The 19,666-nt window shown below is 37.1% G+C and overlaps 1 protein-coding gene across 50 annotated transcripts in view; it reads right to left on the bottom strand.

Moving 5' to 3' along the window:
• Window positions 1-19,666, bottom strand: part of TRDN (triadin) — a 406,058-nt gene that overhangs the window by 43,553 nt on the left and 342,839 nt on the right. For all 50 annotated transcript variants that reach the window (XM_060419417.1, XM_060419418.1, XM_060419419.1 and 47 more), the window contains 2 exons: window positions 3,378-3,404; window positions 2,900-2,929 (listed from right to left, as the gene is read on the bottom strand). In XM_060419417.1, coding sequence (XP_060275400.1) covers window positions 2,900-2,929; window positions 3,378-3,404 — 57 coding nt within the window. The remainder of the gene's footprint in view (window positions 1-2,899; window positions 2,930-3,377; window positions 3,405-19,666) is intronic.

The following is a 19,666-nucleotide window of genomic DNA, read 5'->3' as shown; positions in this document are numbered from 1 at the left end:
CATGTTTTTGAAAATTTTATGCAAACGAAAATACTGCTGGCCTGGACAGAAGCGAACAGAAACAGGATGAAATGAAAGAATATTAACTCCAATGACCAGCCATGATTCACCGGCTTGGAGGATGGGACTTCCTTGGGCAGAGAGGGCAGGACTGCCATCCCGGTGGGCCAAGAGGCCAGAGCCACTATCCCTTCACCTCAGGTCCAGAGAACACAGCACTGAACCAAAGAGGACATTTTCAGGCTTTGACACCTAATGGAATCTTCCCTGCTATGTGTTGGATTTACTTGGGACCTGTGACCCTTTTTCTTCCTTCCAATTTGTCCCCTTTGGAATGGGAATATACATTCTAACCAGTTTCACGTTTTTTTTTTTTTAAACAGCTATTTTTCTGGCTTCACAAGTGGAGAGGAATTTTATGAAAGAAGAATCATACCCTGAGTTTTACCCATACTGATTTAGATAAAGAGATATGAGAATTTGAATTGATAAAGTTTTAGACTTAGTTCAGTTCAGTCGTGCTAAAATTATTAGGACTCTTAGAAATGTTGAAATGGAGTGAATGTATTTTGCTACATGTGAAGGACATGAACTTTGGAAGGGTCACAGGGTAGACCTTTGAAAGCTGACTTGTGTTATCCTAAAAGATGTTCTGCAGTCCTAAGCCCCAGTGACTCAGAAACAAAAAAAAGTGAAAGTGTTAATTGCTCAATCATGTCTGACTCTCTGCACCCCAGTGGACTGTAGTCCATCAGGCTTCTCTGTCCATGGGGTTTCTCAAGCAAGAATACTGGAATGGGTAATCATTGCCTCATACCCTGCTGACATCTTGATTTCAAACATCTAACACCCAGAACTGTAAGAGAATACATTTCTGTTGTTTTTAGCCACCTAGCTTATGGCATTTTATTACAGCAACCTCATAACAATGGCAGAAAGGCAATGGCAACCCACTCCAGTACTCTTGCCTGGAAAATCCCACTGGCGGAGGAGCCTGGTAGGCTGCAGTCCATGGGGTTGCGAAGAGTCGGACACGACTAAGCGACTTCACTTTCACTTTTCACTTCCATGCATTGGAAAAGGAAATGGAAACCCACTCCAGTATTCTTGCCTGGAGAATCCCAGGGACGGTGGGCTGCCGTCTATGGGGTCGCACAGAGTGGGACTCGACTGAAGCGACTTAGCAGCAGTAGCAGCAGCATAACAATGTACTGGTTCAAAATTGGGAAAGGAGTATGTTAAGGCTGTATATTGTCACCTGCTTATATAACTTATATGCAGACAATCATGAGAAATACTAGGCTGGATGAATCACAAGCTGGAATCAAGATTGCTGGGAGAAATATCAATAACCTCAGATATGCAGATAATACCACACTGATGGCAGAAAGCAAAGAAGAACTAAACAGCCTCTTGATGAAGGTGAAAGAGGAGAGTGGAAAAAGCCGGCTTAAAACTCAACGTTCAAAAATCTAAGATCGTGGCATCTAGTCCCATCATTTCACGACAAATAGATGGGGAAACACTGGAAACAGTGACGGACTTTATTTTCTTGGGCTCCAAAATCACTGCAGATGATGACTGCAGCCATGAAATTAAAAGATGCTAGCTCCTTGGAAGAAAAGCTACGACAAATCTAGACAGCATATTAAAAACCAGAGATATCACTTTGCCAACAAAGGTCTGTATGTGAAAACTAGGTTTTTTCCAGTAGTCACATACAGATGAAAGAGTTGGACCATAAAGAAGGCTGAGTGCTGGAGAATTGATGCTTGTGAATTATGGTGCTGGAGAAGACTCTTGAGAGTCCCTTGGACAGCAAGGAGATCAAACTAGTCATTCCTAAAGGAAATAAACTGTGAATATTCATTGGAAGGAGTGATGCTGAAACTGAAACTTCAATATTTTAGCTACCTGATACAAAGGGCCAACTCACTGGAAAAGACCCTGATGCTGGGAAATATTGAGCGTAGGAGGAGAAGGGGGTGACAGAGGATGAGATGGTTGGATAGCATCATTGACTCAATGGACATGAGTTTGAGCAAACTCCAGGAGACAGTGAAGGACAGGGAAGCCTGGTGTGCTGTGGTCTGTGGGATTACAGAGTCGGATATGACTTAGCTACTGAACAACAACATAATACTAATACGGTTGGGAGACATGAGTCAAAAGTTAACTGTTTTGAAAATTATTGTTGTGTTTTCTTTTAAATAGTGCCTGCTGCCTGCTATTGCCCTCAGAAATGTTCATCTGACTCAGGAGCCCCCCAGAATTAGAAGAGTAAGAGCAGCTGTTTCTCTGACAGGATGTTCTACAGCAATGAGCGAAAAATAGTCTTCAGTCATTTGTTTCTTCTGAACGATATAAATTTATCAGTGATTTCATCTTTGTAAATAGGACTTTTTCTAGGAAAAGGTGGTATATGTTTGTTTTATTTTAAAAAGTTGTTCAAGAATAAAATTTCAGTATAATATTTGCACTCAGACAGAATATTTGCAAAAAGATATGCTATGGGGTTTTCTGGGAGGCTCAGCTGGTAGAGAATCCGCCTGCAATGCAGGACACCCCAGTTTGATTCCTGGGTATGGAAGTTCCCCTGGAGAAGGGATAGTCTACCTACTTCAGCATTCTTAGGCTTCTTTGGTGGCTCAGATGGTAAAGAATGGAACTCAGGGAGACCTGGCTTCAATCCCTGGGTTGGGAAGATCCCCTGGAGGAGGGCATGGCAATACATTCTAGAATCCTTGCCTGGAGAATCTCCATGGACAGAGGAGCCTGGTGGGCTACAGTCCATGGGGTGGCAAAGAGTCAGACATGACTGAGTGACAAAGCACGGCAGAGCACACACTCATCATAAACATGGAGTGCAAGTATGAATCTGCACATTAAATGTACATACCTGGCTTCTCTTGTTTTTTCACTTGTGGCTCTAAAAATGAGTAAACATTAGTAATTATGATGGTATAAAAATATTTATTTCCTATTCTCATGCATAATTCTTTTATATCATATTTATTATTTTCTAATCATCAATATATTTAATTTCCTTCTCCTTAAAATTGCAGCAGATTAATACACACACAAGTAAAGATTCCTCATTACCAACCACAATAAGAATTATTTTGAGAAAACACTGGAAATGTGCACTAAGGATTTTAATGAGAAATTAATAAAAGGTATTAATTTGTTCATCCAAGGAATGAAGGATGAAGAAAAATTTCAGCATAGCAAATCCTCAGAAATACAAGATAACCAGCACATTATCTACACAAAATAGTTAAACCTTTGACTTTATGCAAAACACTCAACAATGGAATCAGAAGATGAGTAAAGCATACATTTAAGATCTTTTAATATTTGGCATGCACATAACATACGTGGAGACTTGGGCTTGACTTCTTTGCCTAGAAAAAGATTAAAAATTATTAAAAATGGAGTCATTTCATTGTTATTGGATCAACATTGTGTATGATAGATTATCACATATTTGAAAGTCAAACACTGTAGATCCCAACTATCTTTATTGAAATTTTTATAGGATATGCACGTTAATGTCCAAGACAAGTTACTAATTGAAAAAACCATTTAAAATAACAGCAGTTTAGTTTCATGGCACCATCAAAAGATACTTTTTTCACAAACTCTTGTATATAATGTTAACTGTTTAATCTAATGTTAAGGTAGAAGATATCATTTTATTTTGAGAAATTACTTTTAGCCTTTCATTACCCAAAATGAAAAATTCAAGACTACTGTTTTCATTTCCATTAACACTATAAATATGTTATTTGTTCCAGTATGATATATTATGAAGTGACTGCTGCTGAATCTGCAATTCTTAATGATCTAAAGTATACTTGAATATACATATATATATGAATTTATTGCATATTGGATTCGTAGTGTAAGGGTTCTCAAATTTTCTGTGAAAGTTCATATATATATATTTTTTATTTATTATTATTTTTTTACTTTGGGGCCATATGATCTCTGTTGGAGATCTATGGAGATTTTTTTGGAGCCACTATTTACCTCTGCTGTTGTAATGCAGAAGCAGCTACAAACATTATGTAAATGAATAGACTGGCTATGTTTCAATAAAACTTTACTTACACAAGCTGACAGCCAGTCTGCAGGACATTGTTTGCCAGCCTCTGCCCTATCCATAGTCAATTTTAACTTTCTCTCTTGTCTCAACAAAGATTTTAACAGCAAACAAAGCACCTTTGATTCTGAATTGCCATATAAATAGCATTCAATACCTTTCCATCACTGCTCAACTAAACTTCTAAAGAATGTCAGCTTTACTTGCTTTTTCCATTTGTTGACTCCCATCTAATTATTAATTCACTATCATCTAGCATGTATTCCCGATGCTATATTTATTAGACATCTGTGGTCACCAATTCTCCTTACTTTCCAATATCAACAAACATATGTAATTATGTGGATCACTTTCTTCTTTCCAAATTTCTGTTCATTTGTCTTCTGGGAAGGAAGAACATAACATTTTCTACTATAATAAGATAAACATTTATACCATTCTCTTCATTCTTAAAAGTGTCCTAGTGACTTTCCCTCCTAGCTAAGATAAAATAAAGGGACTTGATTCGTTTTCATACTTGAAACTACAGGAAACAGAAGAAAATTATATACAATAAGGTTGGACAACAGACAATAAGAGGGCAGTGACTCTTAAGTGATGGAAAACAAATGACGTGTGCTCTAGGATTATCCCAGCTTAATGCTGTGAGGAGCTGCAGCCAGTTAGTGCAGGCACAGAGCGGATTTGGTGACATCTAGCTGGGAATCTTGAGAAACCAAGGCAATGAGAGGTCAGCGGTCAGAATGTAAAGTGTTAGTTGCTGAGTCATGTTTGACTCTTTGTGACCCCCTGGACTGTAGCCCACCACGGTCTCTGCTCATAGAATTCTCCAAGCAAGAATACTAGAGTGGGTAGCCATGACCTTCTCCAGGGGATCTTCCCGACCCAGGTCTCCTGGGTTACAAGCAGATTCTTTGCTGTCTGAGCTACCAGGGAAGCACCAGAATAATGTCAAGTAGGAAGCTAAAGATACTAGAAAGAGATAGAAAAGAGATAAAGTCTGGGGAATTTGTGGAAGGCTCCCTCAAGTCTTCAGCAAGTACTGACCAGCATATGCACATAAGGAAACTACTTGAGGTAGAGGAAGAAATATAAATATTACTACTGCAGTCTGCAGTAAGTGTTGAAGTTGGGTAGTGTCAGCCCATCAGCTTTGTTGTTTTTTTTTTGTTTTTTTTTTTCTTCCAGTTTTGTTTTGGCGATTCTGGATTTTATTCTGATCCATGTAAATGCAACCCACTTCAGTACTCTTGCCTGGAAAATCCCATGGACAGACGAGCCTGGTAGGCAACAGTCCATGGGGTCGCAGGGTTGAACACATCTGAGGGACTTCGCTTTCACTTTATGTAGACTTTAGAATTACTTAGTTAACATGCACAAAATAACTTGCTGAGATTTTAATGGAAATTGCACTGAATCTATAGATCAAGTTGGGAAGAACAGACATCTTGATACTGAATCATCCCCTTTACATTTTATAAAGGGAATATCTCACAATTTATGGAAACATTTCCATTAAAAAATTTTTTTTTCTATCAGAGTTTTCTTCCCTCCATTTTTTTTTATTAGGGTTCAGCTATCTCTTCCTCAGAAAGCATTATCTGATATGGCTGCACAACTTTCCCCCTTTATGTACCAACATTATGTTTTGGATATCATGGTCATTGTTAAGCATAATCTACTGTCTAGAACATTCATCTTCCTTCTTCATCTGGCTAAATCTTATTGATTATTCAGACCAGCTCTGGGGTCTGTGGTGAGACTCATGTCACTCTCCTCCTATGAGGATGGGCTGCCCAGGCTTGGGGAAGGGGAGCGCAGGGAAGGTGGATCTATTTTTCCCATGCTCCTCAATGTATCTACTTATTTCTTTGCTTCATTCAGGTGTTTTAATCCCTCAGAATCCTTGGCTCTTGTGAAGTTATTTTCATACACAGATAGATGTTTGGACTGAAGTTTCTTGAGAGGAAATGAACATTAGAAATTCCTATATCACCACCTTGCCAATGTCAGTCCTAAATATTCTTTAGCTCTTTTACCTTCCTACTTTCTCATCTTATACATTCAATTATGACAGTATATAATACCAGTTTATATGATGGTACTTCACAGGCAAGCACACTTGCAGATATATGAATGAATAAAATGCAAGTAAGTGTCTGTTTATACATGGTCTAAACCTAAATATTTCCTAAGGTCCATATTTAGGCTGAAATAAACGTAAGGACAAGTGTAGAATTATTTTTGGAGGAGCATACTGTTAAGGCAGCAGTTTTCAAACAGTCACACCACCTGGGAATTTAAAAATGTAAATTCTTAGTCCCATCCCTGACCTTCAGAATCATAAGCTCTAGAGGTAGGCCAGCCTATCAGGTATATCTGATACATGTTGAAGTTTGAGAACCACTGTTTGATAACCATGACTACATTTGTTAATAGCATTCATTTAACAAAAAAACCTAGGGCTTTTTTTTTTTTTTTACAATTCTGAATTCCAGCTAATGGTGTATCTTATATTTCAGCAAACATAGTTTAATTAAAATCAGAGAAAGCCTTCAATCGACTGAGACATAAATGGGTAAGCTAAAAAAAGAACATGCTTATGTTGATTACAATGTGCCAACTTTTCAATACATATGACAGCAGTATTCTACTCAGATGTTTTTGATTGAGATCTGGAAAGTGTGATGTGAAATTCATTTAAAACAAGAATATTTTATTTTTACAAAGAAAACCAAATCATTGTAACTTTGATGTTCTCATGGAAGTAGTAATTGACTCCACATTCACAGAATACATTTTAAATAGTAAGCAGCAATATAGTAAGTATATACAGACATAAATATATTTGTTCATTTTACTTATGGAGCTTTTAGATTTTTCTGTTTCTATTGTAGCTTTTATATTTTCTATATTATCTAAATATATTGAATTGTATTAAAAACATCGGTGCAGTATTTCCTATTTCTACCCTTACAATGCATATATTTGAAAGAATAAATGGTCATATTTCAACAAATAAAAGAAGAAAGTAAAAGGAAACAAATTAAGAGCCAACATATTCTAAAATATTAGACACATAAATGATAAAAGTCACAGCATTTTAAAATTATATACATAAAAGAAAAAATAGCCTATCTATATCTATACATAAAGGAATCTTGAAAGTAATATCTGGCAAAATTAATAAAATTTTGACCTACTACAATCAGAAATTATTTACTTTGTAGGACACTGGGACAGGCAGTGATAAGATAACTTAAGTGTTGGGTCTAATTCTCATTCAGACACTCATTTACTGTGGAACCTTGGCATGGCCATTTAATTTGTTTGGTTCTCCTTTTCCAAAAAGAAAATAAATGTAGACAGTTAGATTAGATGATTTCTAAGATACCATCCAGGTTTTAAAATAATATATTTAAATTAAATATGAATTTAAATCTAAATAGTAGATCACTTTTACTAGGAGACATAGTTTAGATGGTCAACCTGAAATGCTGCAGCATTAACTCCTCTTAGGTTTATCGATCTTTAGTAAGTCTGTTTACTCAATTCCGGATAGCTCTTCTGCTGTGGAAGCACATTTAACTATAAGGCAGATTAATAAACCTTGTTTTTAAGACCTGTGATTTTGTTTCAGATATATCTCTAACACAACTATTTAGTACAGAGCAGAAAATGGTTCTGTTGTAGACATATAAATTAGCCCCAAAGAACTACTTAACAGGCACTTTGGCTTTTAAATTGACTTGGAGATTAATATCTAAACTTTGTGCTATATGTGTCGCGTAAACAAGCCATTTGGAGGAGGCAAGGAAATGTCATAAGGACTTTTATATATGCCTGAATCAGTTCAAAGATCCTATTACATTTTACTAGAAGTCACTATTTAGCTACATGTTTCAATAAGTTCTTAAACTTTTAATTATCAAAATTAAAATGGAAAAGTATAAATGTTAAATATATAAAATACGTTGCAAAACCCTAAAAGGAAATCTCTGATTTGCATATGAACTTTTTCCTATAGAGGCAGCTTATCAAATGTACTATGTAAAGTTACTTGGTTGAAACAATAACAGTATTATTTATTTAGTGTTCACAAATATATTTTTTGAGATTTAATGAAAACAGAGAATTAGCATTATTTATGTAGTGCTGGAAATCAGGAAAACAAAATACAATTAAGGCTTTTAAAAAAAGCTTTTAGTCCTCTAGAAACCACTTGGTAAGCAAGAATTGCCTTTAACACTTGAAAGTAAATTTCCAGAATAATTTTATTTCATAATAGAGAGAAATGCATTATGGAATACAAGAAGTAAAATATTATTTATGGCTTTCTTTAAATTTAAAAGTAGTATATTGATGTAGTGTTTGGAAAGTTCTTTAAGGTCTACTGTGGTTATGTACTTTCATGGATACGTGAATCCAGAGAAATTTATATACAGAAACACTTTTTTCCCCCCAGCTTCATTGGCTTTGCATTGTCCTAAGTCTTCTGCTACTGCTAAGTTGCTTCAGTCGTGTCCGACTCTGTGCGATCCCATAGACGGCAGCCCACCAGGCTCCCCTATCCCTAGGATTCTCAAGGCAAGAACACTGGAGTGGGTTGCCATTTCCTTCTCCGATGCATGAAAGTGAAAAGTGAAAGTGAAGTCGCTCAGTCGTGTACGACTCTTCGCGACCCCATGGACTGCAGCCTACCAGGCTTCACTGCCCATAGGATTTTCCAGGCAAGAGCACTGGAGTGGGGCGTCATTGCCTTCTCTGAGTCTTCTAGGCACCAATCAATTTGTTAAACTTCTTGAAGCTGTACTAACAACAAATTTCTATGGAATCTTTTCAGTTATTCAGGCATCCTGCCTGTGACAATTCTGTTCTCACAAAGCCTCCTAATAGTTCATGTTTTGCCTCAAATGTGTGGTGAGGGACCCTTTGAGTCCTACTTTTAACGTTCAAGAGACATTAAAGTGATGTTGATGAAACTATTTAGCAGCAAATGTTTTGTTTGCCCCAAGACCAGGTATGAGAGATTAGAGGAAGCTGGAGAAGGCAATGGCACCCCACTCCAGCGTTCTTCCCTGGAGAATCCCATGGCCGGGGGAGCCTGGTGGCCTACAGTCCACCAGGCCGCAAAGAGTCGCACACGACTGAGTGAGTTCACTTTCACTTTCACTTTCAAGAGAAAAGCAATATAAAGAAAGTTAAGAGAAGTAATAGAATCATTTTGAAGTCTTTTTTTAATGTAGGACTTAATATAGTGGTGATACCACACCATAAATATCACACCATAATTATTCAACTATTCAATCATTCATTCAGCAAGTGCTGACCCAGGACTTAGTACATGTTAAGCACTTCAGTCCCCCAAGAATACTTAGCCTATAGAACTTACCTATTAATTGAAACAGAATTATTACAAAAGTGTTTAATTCTGGTGAAAGTCATAGAAATTAGATCTGGTTGAACTCATTCAAAGGGCATAGAAAATTGTATCAATTCTAGATATGAAACCTATCCTTTGAAAGGTTGGACAAAAATATAAAAAAATAAATGGACTTACTCCACTACTGACCCACCTAGCTAACTTTCTAAAGAAAAATGTATATATCAACAGGAAATTCAAACTTAATAAATTCAAAAATGAATCATGATCTGTTATTCTCTGCTATAACCAAGTTCCCTATCTTTGTAAATGGTACCGCATTCCACCAACAATTTCAACCAGGAAGTTGGAAGTCACCCGGTATTCTTCTCCACGCTTTGCCATCCCTATTCAGTTGTTCAGAGTCCTGTTCCTTCCATCCGCTAAACATATCTTGAGTGTACTTCCACTTGTTTATTTCATTCTCAGTTTGTGCCTCCATTATAGCCTCACATATCCTTTTCATCCTCCAGTTTTCTTTTCATCTGACGTCCTTCCCCGCTTCTAGCCACCTTTCACCATACCATGCTCATTTATTAAGACAGCTCAGCTCTTGTCTCCCTCACAAAACCTTTCTTGACCGCTTTTCATGGCGGGTTAAATGCCCCTGATCTGTGCTCTACATATCCAGTGTAAACCATGTCTTGACCGCTTTTCATGGCGGGTTAAATGCTCCTGATCTGTGCTCTACATATCCAGTGTAAACCATCTCTCCTTGCGTTGTAATCATCTGCAACACTTGTGTGTGCTATATGTGCTGTCACTTCATTCATGTGTGACTCTGCGACCCCACGGACTGTAGCCTTCCAGGCTCCTCTGTCCCTAGGATTCTCCAGGCAGGAATACTGGAGTGTGTTGCCATGCTCTCCTTCAGGGGATCTTCCCTACCCAGTCTTATTATTTGTAATGCTTAGTAATTATTTACTCATTTATCTTTCCCAAATAAGCTATGAGATTCACTAGGCAAGGACTGAAACTCTTTAGTGTCCTTTACGCTTGTTTATTATGTCACATATAGTCCACAATAATTGTGTTTAATGAACAGTTCAGTTCAGTCACTCAGTCATGTCCAACTCTTTGTGACCCCATGAATCACAGCACACCAGGCATCCCTGTCCATCACCAACTCCCAGAGTTCACTCAAACTCACACCCATTGAGTCAGTGATGCCATCCAGCCATCTCATCCTCTGTCATCCCCTTTTCTTCCTGCCCCCATTCTCTCCCAGCATCAGAGTCTTTTCCAATGAGTCAACTCTTTGCATGAGGTGGCCAAAGTACTGGAGTTTCAGCTTTAGCATCATTCCTTCCAAAGAAATCCCAGGGCTGATCTCCTTCAGGATGGACTGGCTGGATCTCCTTGCAGTCCAAGGGACTCTCAAGAGTCTTCTCCAACACCACAGTTCAAAAGCATCAATTCTTCAGCGCTCAGCTTTCTTCACAGTCCAACTCTCGCATCCATACATGACCACAGGAAAACCATAGCCTTGACTAGACGGACCTTTGCTGGAAAGGTCTCTGCTTTTGAATATAGTATCTAGGTTGGTCATAACTTTTCTTCCAAGGAGTAAGCGTCTTTTAATTTCATGGCTGCAGTCACCATCTGCAGTGATTTTGGAGCCTCCCAAAAATAAAGTCTAACACTATTTCCACTGTTTGCCCATCTATTTCCCATGAAGTGATGAGACCAGAGGCCATGATCTTCGTTTTCTGAATGTTGAGCTTTAAACCAGGTTTTTCACTCTCCTCTTTCACTTTCATCAAGAGGCTTTTTAGTTCCTCTTCACTTTCTGCCATAAGGGTGGTGTCATCTGCATATCTGAAGTTATTGATATTTCTCCTGGCCATCTTGATTCCAGCTTGTGTTTCTTCCAGCCCAGTGTTTCTCATGATGTACTCTGCATAGAAGTTAAATAAGCAGGGTGACAATATACAGCCTTGATGTACTCCTTTTCCTATTTGGAACCAGTCTGTTGTTCCATGTCCACTTGTGACTGTTGCTTCCTGACCTGCATATAGGTTTCTCAAGAGGCAGGTCAGGTGAACAAGGGATCATTAAATTCTGTATCAATGGAGGGTTGCTCTCTTGAGTAATACACACACTAAGCACATTCCCACTGATGACCCATTGAAGATGCTGCTAAAATATTTGGAAAGAGGTTACAAAAATGGAGTTCTTTAACTTTGTGACCCTGCAATAAAACATATTATCAAAACAGAAATCTTCCATTTTTTTCTCTACATAGAATATTTTTCAGATTTTACTGTGATCACTTTGCTTTGGGATACATGAAAAAACATGTGAAAGTCTGTGCAAGGGATTTCTTATTAACGTGATTATTTTATCTAAGAAAAGGAAAAAATTATACTATGTTTAGATGTGACTATTGTGTAGTTTGGGCCTGGAATATAAAATGCACTGAAGAGCATTTTAGATTGATTAGCACCACCTGGCACAAGCATGTTTTAATTATTATTTACTGAACTATATTATTTTGCCAACAAGGGTCATCTAGTCAAAGCTATGGTTTTTTCAGTAGTCATGTAAGGATGTGAGAGTTGGACCAAAAAGAAAGCTGAGCGTCAAAGAATTGATGCTTTTGAACTGTGGTGTTGGAGAAGACTCTTGAAAGTCTCTTGGACTGCAAGGAGATCCAACCAGTCCATCCTAAAAGAAATCAGTCCTGAATATTCATTGGAAGGACTGATGCTGAAGCTGAAACTACAATACTTTGGCCACCTGATAGGAAGAACTGACTCATTTGAAAAGACCCTGATGCTGGGAGGGATTGAAGGAGGGAGGAGAAGGGGACGACAGAGGATAAGATGGTTGGATGGCATCACCGACTCAATAGACATGAGTTGGAGTAAGCTCTTGGAGTTGGTGATGAACAGGGAGACCTGGTGTGTTGTGGTCCATGGGGTCTCAAAGAGTCGGACACGAATGAGTGACTGCACTGAACTGAACTGAAACTATATTACCCTAAACACCCTTTCATTACATCCTGATATTTTAAGTGGGTCTTAGGGGAAAAAGTAAGACAGTAAGAAACGGGCCCCCATTATGATGTAAGCTCAGTGAGATTCAATCCTTAGTTTAAAGATCAGGGTATTGATTAAGGCATGGTTTAGGGGTGGAGGATTTGTGAGAACACATTAAAATGTCTGAATCTGGATAGGCCTGTTTAAAGTTGACAGGCATGGCCTCAAAGGAACCATTATTTTTGCCATGTTAGTTATTGGTCATATTTTCAGTTCCAGAGCTCTAGAGTATTATATTCTGAAACCAGGGATGTGAGATAAAAGAGACAGTAGTTAATATTATTTCATTTTAACTATACCCACATAAATAGTCTCATTTTCCTTTCTTAAGATGTTTTGGATCAAAAAGAGATTGAGGACAGGCTCAATTAATTAATAAAACTAGTATACTTTAGAATAGCAAAGAAGATATAAACTAAGCAATATATTAACATGGGGGAAAACTGAACTTTTTGTAAATTTTGTAATATTCTATCAGAGTAACTCACAAATTAGCCTGCAGTTAGAAATCTTTCTAATAGAGTTGACTTCTTAACAGGCAAGTGTTTAAAAATCTCTTGAGTTTTTTTTTTTTTTAAATTTAGAAAAACAGATCATCAACTTCCTCTGGGGCAAGTAATAAAGTTTTCATTAGTGAATTGCTTTTGCCACCCTTAAAGCTCTCAATTCAAATCTCATTACTACCACCTTCCCCAATTAGTTTTTGGAGTGGGTTGAAATTGGGAAGGAGAATTTTCAGTGAAAATTTTACATAAAGGGCAAAAAGAGCACTTCTTTATTACCATAAATTACAGAAGGAAGAAAATCTTTCTGGAGAAACCATTAAAACTAAAAATTATGTCTTTTTAAGGAGTCTAAAATACATATCATTAAAGAAATATCTCTAAAGAAGATGAAATATCGAATTAGTGGTGCTTTGTTTACACTAACACATAAGTAGAGTTTAGTAATTTTAAATGAAGCCATCATTATTCTTCCTTTTTCTCTTGATAGAGAGGGCTTTCCTAGGATTCATGGAGCATGAATCTTTCAACCAGCTGAGAAAAATCGTACCTGTCACAGATTGATTCAGAAGTGACTAATGGGACTGTGCTTGATTGATTGAATTGGCTAAGACATATTTCATCTCCCAATCTCTAGAAGATACATTTCACCAGAAAAACGTAAGACTATAGTACTCAAGTCATTATTATAAATGAAAAAGAGAAGATTTTAATACAGAAGTGGTCAACATCCAAAGGTCAAACAGGAAAATGGTTATATCTTTTTTCCACAAAATAAAAATTGCTTATCTGAAAGCCAATCACTTAAAAAATCTCAGATTTTTAAAAGACTATTAAATTTTAATTCTGGAAAATTGTCTCATGTATTTATTAGCATAATTTATAGCTAACACGCTAAATGTTTATAGGTGCCCAGACCCAGGCTAAAAGCATTTTCAATAAAATACTGTAACATTTATAGTAACCCTCATGAACTCACTTTCTCATTTTAACAAATTAGGAGACAAGCTTCCAGATCCATTTGACTGAACAACTAAATTCTTACTACATTTGTTCATTCAAAAACATTTACTGTATTCTTACTATGTGCTAGGAACTATTTCAGACACATGTACGAATGAAATAAACCAACAAATTCCTGCCCTAAGGAACATAGAGTCTACTACCCCAATTTGTTATCAGTTAGTATCATCCACATTTATCTAACAACTGCTTTAGGCTTTCAGTTCAAAATAGGTATACTACCACTCTTAACTTCTTTTTTCCACCACTGCCCCCATCATCTCTATTTATATTTTACTGAGAATAGAATGATAATACTGTATTTGAGGCTCGAAATTTGGCAGAAAACAATTATGTTGAATTGACCAAAAAGTTTGTTCAGGTTTGGCCAACTTAATTTATCTGTGATGTGTTGGCAAAAGGAAGGTAAACTATATTTTATGTTACTTTAAAGTTAAATAGGACAACTTGTGAAATTCTAAGTACTTTGCTCACTGCCATAGAAATTAAGTTGAGTATATGAGTGTGGTCATCATTAATATGTTGAAAGAAGCTAGGTCATCCCACCTGTGAATTTTGTAACCTGGGAGTTCACTTTATTTTTATTCCGGTAATAGTGCCTGTAACTTGAGCAAATTAATGAAACCTAAGTCACAAGATTTTATAGAACTGATTATATTATGCATATATATGATTAAATCTTCTTGATTTATTAATTAAGTACTCCACCAATATTGGTTATTTTTTCATTTTCCAGGATTTGGATTAGTTGGCATTCAATCCTTAAACTTACATGGTAAAAAATTATTTCAATTTTCTTGGTTTCTTTGTGGTAATAATCCCTTTCAGAATATTATAATGACACATACCTACTGACAACTCAATAAATATTAGTTTACAGTAGGAACAATGGTTGACCTACTGCATTTGCATGGTTGTCTGTAGGGATATTTAAGAAGCATTTATCACTAATGCCACTTCTCAGTGATTAGTTAAGTTTCCATGCCAGCATAATTTTAATACTTTTTTTTTTTTTTACCCAAAAGACAATTATTGCCTCCTCCTCCAAGAATTTACAGTAGAATTTTTTGTCTTCTTGATGTGGGGAAAAATAAAAGGACATTTTGAGATAGCAATGCCTGTGTATAAATTTATTATTTGTGTTGGCATATCTTCATTGTTCTAACTGTAACACATTGTTTTTAGTCTTTCTCATTTAGTTTTTCTTCTTTTTAAAAATCAATGTTGTCACTACTTTAAAAAATTGTATTAACTTTGATCTACTGCACTATGGTAAATTAAAAAAATACTGAAATATATTTATACTACATTATGATAGACATAAATTAATAGAGTAACCAATTGGAACCAAGTTCTTTAAAAGATATAGGCCAGAGATACTTTGATAACTGATAGATAGAAGGACATCCTGTTTTCTTTGACTGAGTCATTCACCCACTGTGTCAATATCTTAGCCAGCTGGTAAAATAAGAAGACTGCTTACCCTTGACATTCATGTCCTTCAGGCAAAATTTGATTATTTATTTTTTTATTATTTATTTATTATTACATTTATTTATTTATTTTAAACTCAAATGAATGCGCATGTACAAGCAGTGCCCATTTGCCTGTGTGTTGCAAATGGAATGGAGAAAGGAATGATTGACTAATCAGTCACTTCCTGGATGACCTAAGCCAACCCGTGCTCAGAAAGTGTGAGGCCCTTGTTGCTAGTTAGAAAGCAACCATTCAAAAACACATATGCACTTTGCATAAGCCAAGTTTATGGAGAGAAGACTGATGTATTTCTTGGAGATAAGGGCAATCATAGATGCCTGTGAATTCTATAATAGTCTTTCTCAAATTTTAATGTGCATACTAATAACTTTGGGGACTTGCTAAAAATCCAAATTCTTATCCAGCAGTTATTGATGGGTCCTAAGAGTCTACATTTCTAACAAGCAACCAGGTGATGCTGATGTTATTTTGTGAACCACCCTTTGAATATCAAGGTTATAGACGATAATCATGTTTATTTATTTATTTATTTATTTTTTTGCTTTCATAGTTCTTGAAGGCACTTTCACATACATTATATCACATGATTCAACAATAAGTCTGTTTGCTTAGGGAATATATTGTTGATGAGAACTCTATTTAATAAGCTATGTTTTTTTAATTTTTTTTTTCTGGAAGTAACAGATGTGAGAATTGGACCATAAAAAAGGCTGCCTGCGCACTGAAGAACTGATGCTTTCAAACTGTGGTGCTGGAGAAGACTCTTGAGAGTCCCTTGGACTGCAAGGAGATCAAACCAGTTAATCCTAAAGGAAATCAGTCCTGAATATTCACTGGAAGGACTGATGTTGAAGCTGAAACTCCAATACTTTGGCCATCTGATATAAAGAGTCAACTCATGGTAAAAGACCACGATGCTAGGAAAGACCGAGGGCAGGAGAAGGGGGCAACAGAGGATGAGACGGTAGGATAGATTCAATGGACATGAGTTTGGGCAAACTCCTGAAGACAGTGAAGAACAGAGGAGCCTCGCGTGCTGCAGTTCATGGGGTCGCAAAGAACTGGACATGACTGAGAGATTGAACAACAGCAACAAAAAATGAAAGACTCGGAACTTTTGGTTAGTTGTAAATCACTCCATATCTATTGTCCTAGAGCTCCTCTCTCCATATCATCCTGCCTCTGTTGCTCTTTCACATTTAAAAAAACTGTCTCTGCATGTGCTATACCACGAAGCCTAGACATATGTCAAAAATAGATTTAAAAAAAATTAACCAATGCCTCCCTTTTCATGAGGATAATTTTGGTGACCTGTTGTAGCTGTGGTGGCTTTTGCGTGACTTTCTGTCTCCTCTGAGAAGGAGAAGACTGCATAGCTCACAGCGAAGATAATCTAGGAGCTGAGACACAAAGTTAGAAGAAATCCATTCAAGAAACTTGGCTATCACACGATATGCTAGAGAAAAACATGTGCAACAAGACCAAGGCTGGAGAAGTGTGTGGTGTGTATTTACAGATAGAGAAACGGGGGAAAAACCAAGTTGCCAAAACTGGAGGCAAGGCAGACAGGTAAGATGCTTTTGATATGGAGCTGAAGTGAGAGCAGAATATTAAAAAAATCACTGAATAGATGAAAATTCATAGAACTGGTGATCTCTTTAAAATGTCTTTGTGGTGGGGCTGCGGTGGTAGATTGGACAAACGGAAGCCCCACGAAGAAATACGCTAGGGGCGGCATAATGCAGCGGCGATGAACCTAACACTGCGCCCCTACAGACATCACATAGAAAATGTGACGAGCATGGGCTTGTGGTAGATCTTTGAGGCGAAGATGGAAACACGATGATTAAACCATGGTTTGTATATTTACTCAGGCAAGAGATGGTGAGAACGAGAACTAGGATCTTACCAGGAGGGGAAAAAAGGAGAGACTAAATTTGGGAGACATATAACTTAGTATTTACCTGTATGTTGGGTTCTGAAAAAGAAGCTAGCTGTAAATAACTCAGACGTTTAAGTCAGTGTAACTGAATTCTAAGTCAATGAGTTCCATTTTTTGAGACCAAAAAAAATAAATAAAGGGAATGTAAAGAATACTAAGTTCAATTTTTAAATAAAATGACGTGCAAGCAAATTAAGCATGTGAAAATGTTGACGAGGCGGTGAGAAATGCAGTAATAGAACTCTGAAGATTTTGTTTATGAATATTAATTTTCCTGATAAATAAAAAAATATTACATATGCAAATATTTTTGTTTTTAATTACATTACTACTTATAATTAATGCCTATTGCTTCCTGAAAAGAATATTTAGCTATTCTCCACTTACCTAATAAAATGCATGTCCTATTTGCTATCATTTTCAATGGGGGCGGGAGGTAAAACCAAAGAATTTAGTGCTTAATAATATGCGATCTTCCTGACCCAGGGATGAAACCCAGGTCTCCTGCTTTGCAGGCAGATTCCTGACCATCTGAGTCATGAGGGAAGCCCCATATGCCCTGTCAAAAATAAATAATTGCTACAATGTTGATTCAGTTTTAAAAAATGTTGTCATCTTTTGTTGTTGTTTTATTTTTAACTCTGTTGGTTAAATGTTGTAGTTTCTGCCAAATAAAATTTTTTTTTCTTTTGATGAATAGAGATTATGAATATGGTCAGATATTATCTAAAGGTTAGTATAATATGAAGAAAGGAAACTATGCCCTGTGTTTGGCAATGAACCCATTAGCAGTCACCTTTCAGAAGAGATTATAGGACAAAAGAGTACTCAGCAGAAGCATCCTCACGGACATTCAGCTTTAATTTAATCTATCCTTTCAATGTTTTCTCAAAGCTGGGAGAGGGGGTATATTTTCTTCCTCACCAATAAGTTAATGCCCTCCACCTATATTGTGTATCCCAGCCCTTGATCTGGGACAGCTCGCTTGGAATTAATATCTCCCTCTGGATTTCATGCTCCTCCTCTCCCTAGAATGCTCCACCCTATCACAAATAGGAAAATGACAAACACAGCTCATTGATTCCACCTGCTGGAATATAGTATTTTGCCTCCTTTTAACAGCAAACTCCTGAAAAAAAGTAGTTGGGTGTTCTACTTGCACTTATTACTGAGAAATTCTCTTATTAATTCCTCTAAGCTGCTTGCTGCTTCCACCACTTTACTAAAAATGCTCTCTAGTGATGATCCAGATGGGTGGGGTGGGGGCAGGGTGGAAGGGAGGTCCACGAGGGAGGGATATGTATGTATGGTGTAGGTTGAGTCACTAAGTTATGTCTGACTCTTGCGACTCCGTGGACTGTAGCCTGCCAGAAGTTCATGAGATTTCCCAGGCAAGAATACTGGAGTGGGTTGCCATTTCCTTCTCCAGGGAATCTTCCTGAACCAGGGATTGAACCTGGGTCTCCTGCATTGCAGGCAGATTTTTTACTGACTGAGCCACCAGGGAAACATAGCCAATTGATTTCATTGTACAGCAGAAACTAACACAACATTATAAAGCAATTATACATCGATTAAAAAATAAAAATGCCTTCAAGGGCCATAAAATGACAGATTTTTGTTAAATATAAGGGCTTTTCTCAGTTATCATGCCCCTTGACATTCCTGTGACATTAAGACCATTGATTTCTCTATTGATGCTTTTTCTTGAAAGTGTCTGGCCTTTAGGATGCTGATACACTGTATCCCCATCTTCCAGGTAACACACTCTCCTTTTTGACCTGTTCTTTTTCTTTCCCAAGAATCTGCCCTTCATTCTTTTCTCTTTTCTCTCCAAGTTCCGGTTTCTTGAAGAAATCCTTATCAGCTTTGGCTTCTAACTCCAAACCTCTAAACTTATGGATACATAGTGTGAGGAATCAAAGTGAAAGTTCCCTATGCATCTCTCTCCCCCCAACCTGCATTTCCTCTGCGACTTCTACCTTCGATCACCTTCTCCAGCCTTTCAAGGTTGAGACCTTGGTGTTTTTGCTAGTGTCATCAATTTCTAGCCTCCTCCTGTGAGATAGGTTGACACTTACAAAAGCAGTGATATGAATTACACTATAGAGTGTGGTTGTGATTGTATATACT

Source organism: Ovis aries, chromosome 8 (genome assembly GCF_016772045.2).
Source record: "Ovis aries strain OAR_USU_Benz2616 breed Rambouillet chromosome 8, ARS-UI_Ramb_v3.0, whole genome shotgun sequence".
Lineage (NCBI taxonomy): Eukaryota > Metazoa > Chordata > Mammalia > Artiodactyla > Bovidae > Ovis > Ovis aries.
The sequence above is the reverse complement of the archived record's forward strand: the minus strand, read 5'-3'. Positions and strand labels throughout refer to the sequence as shown.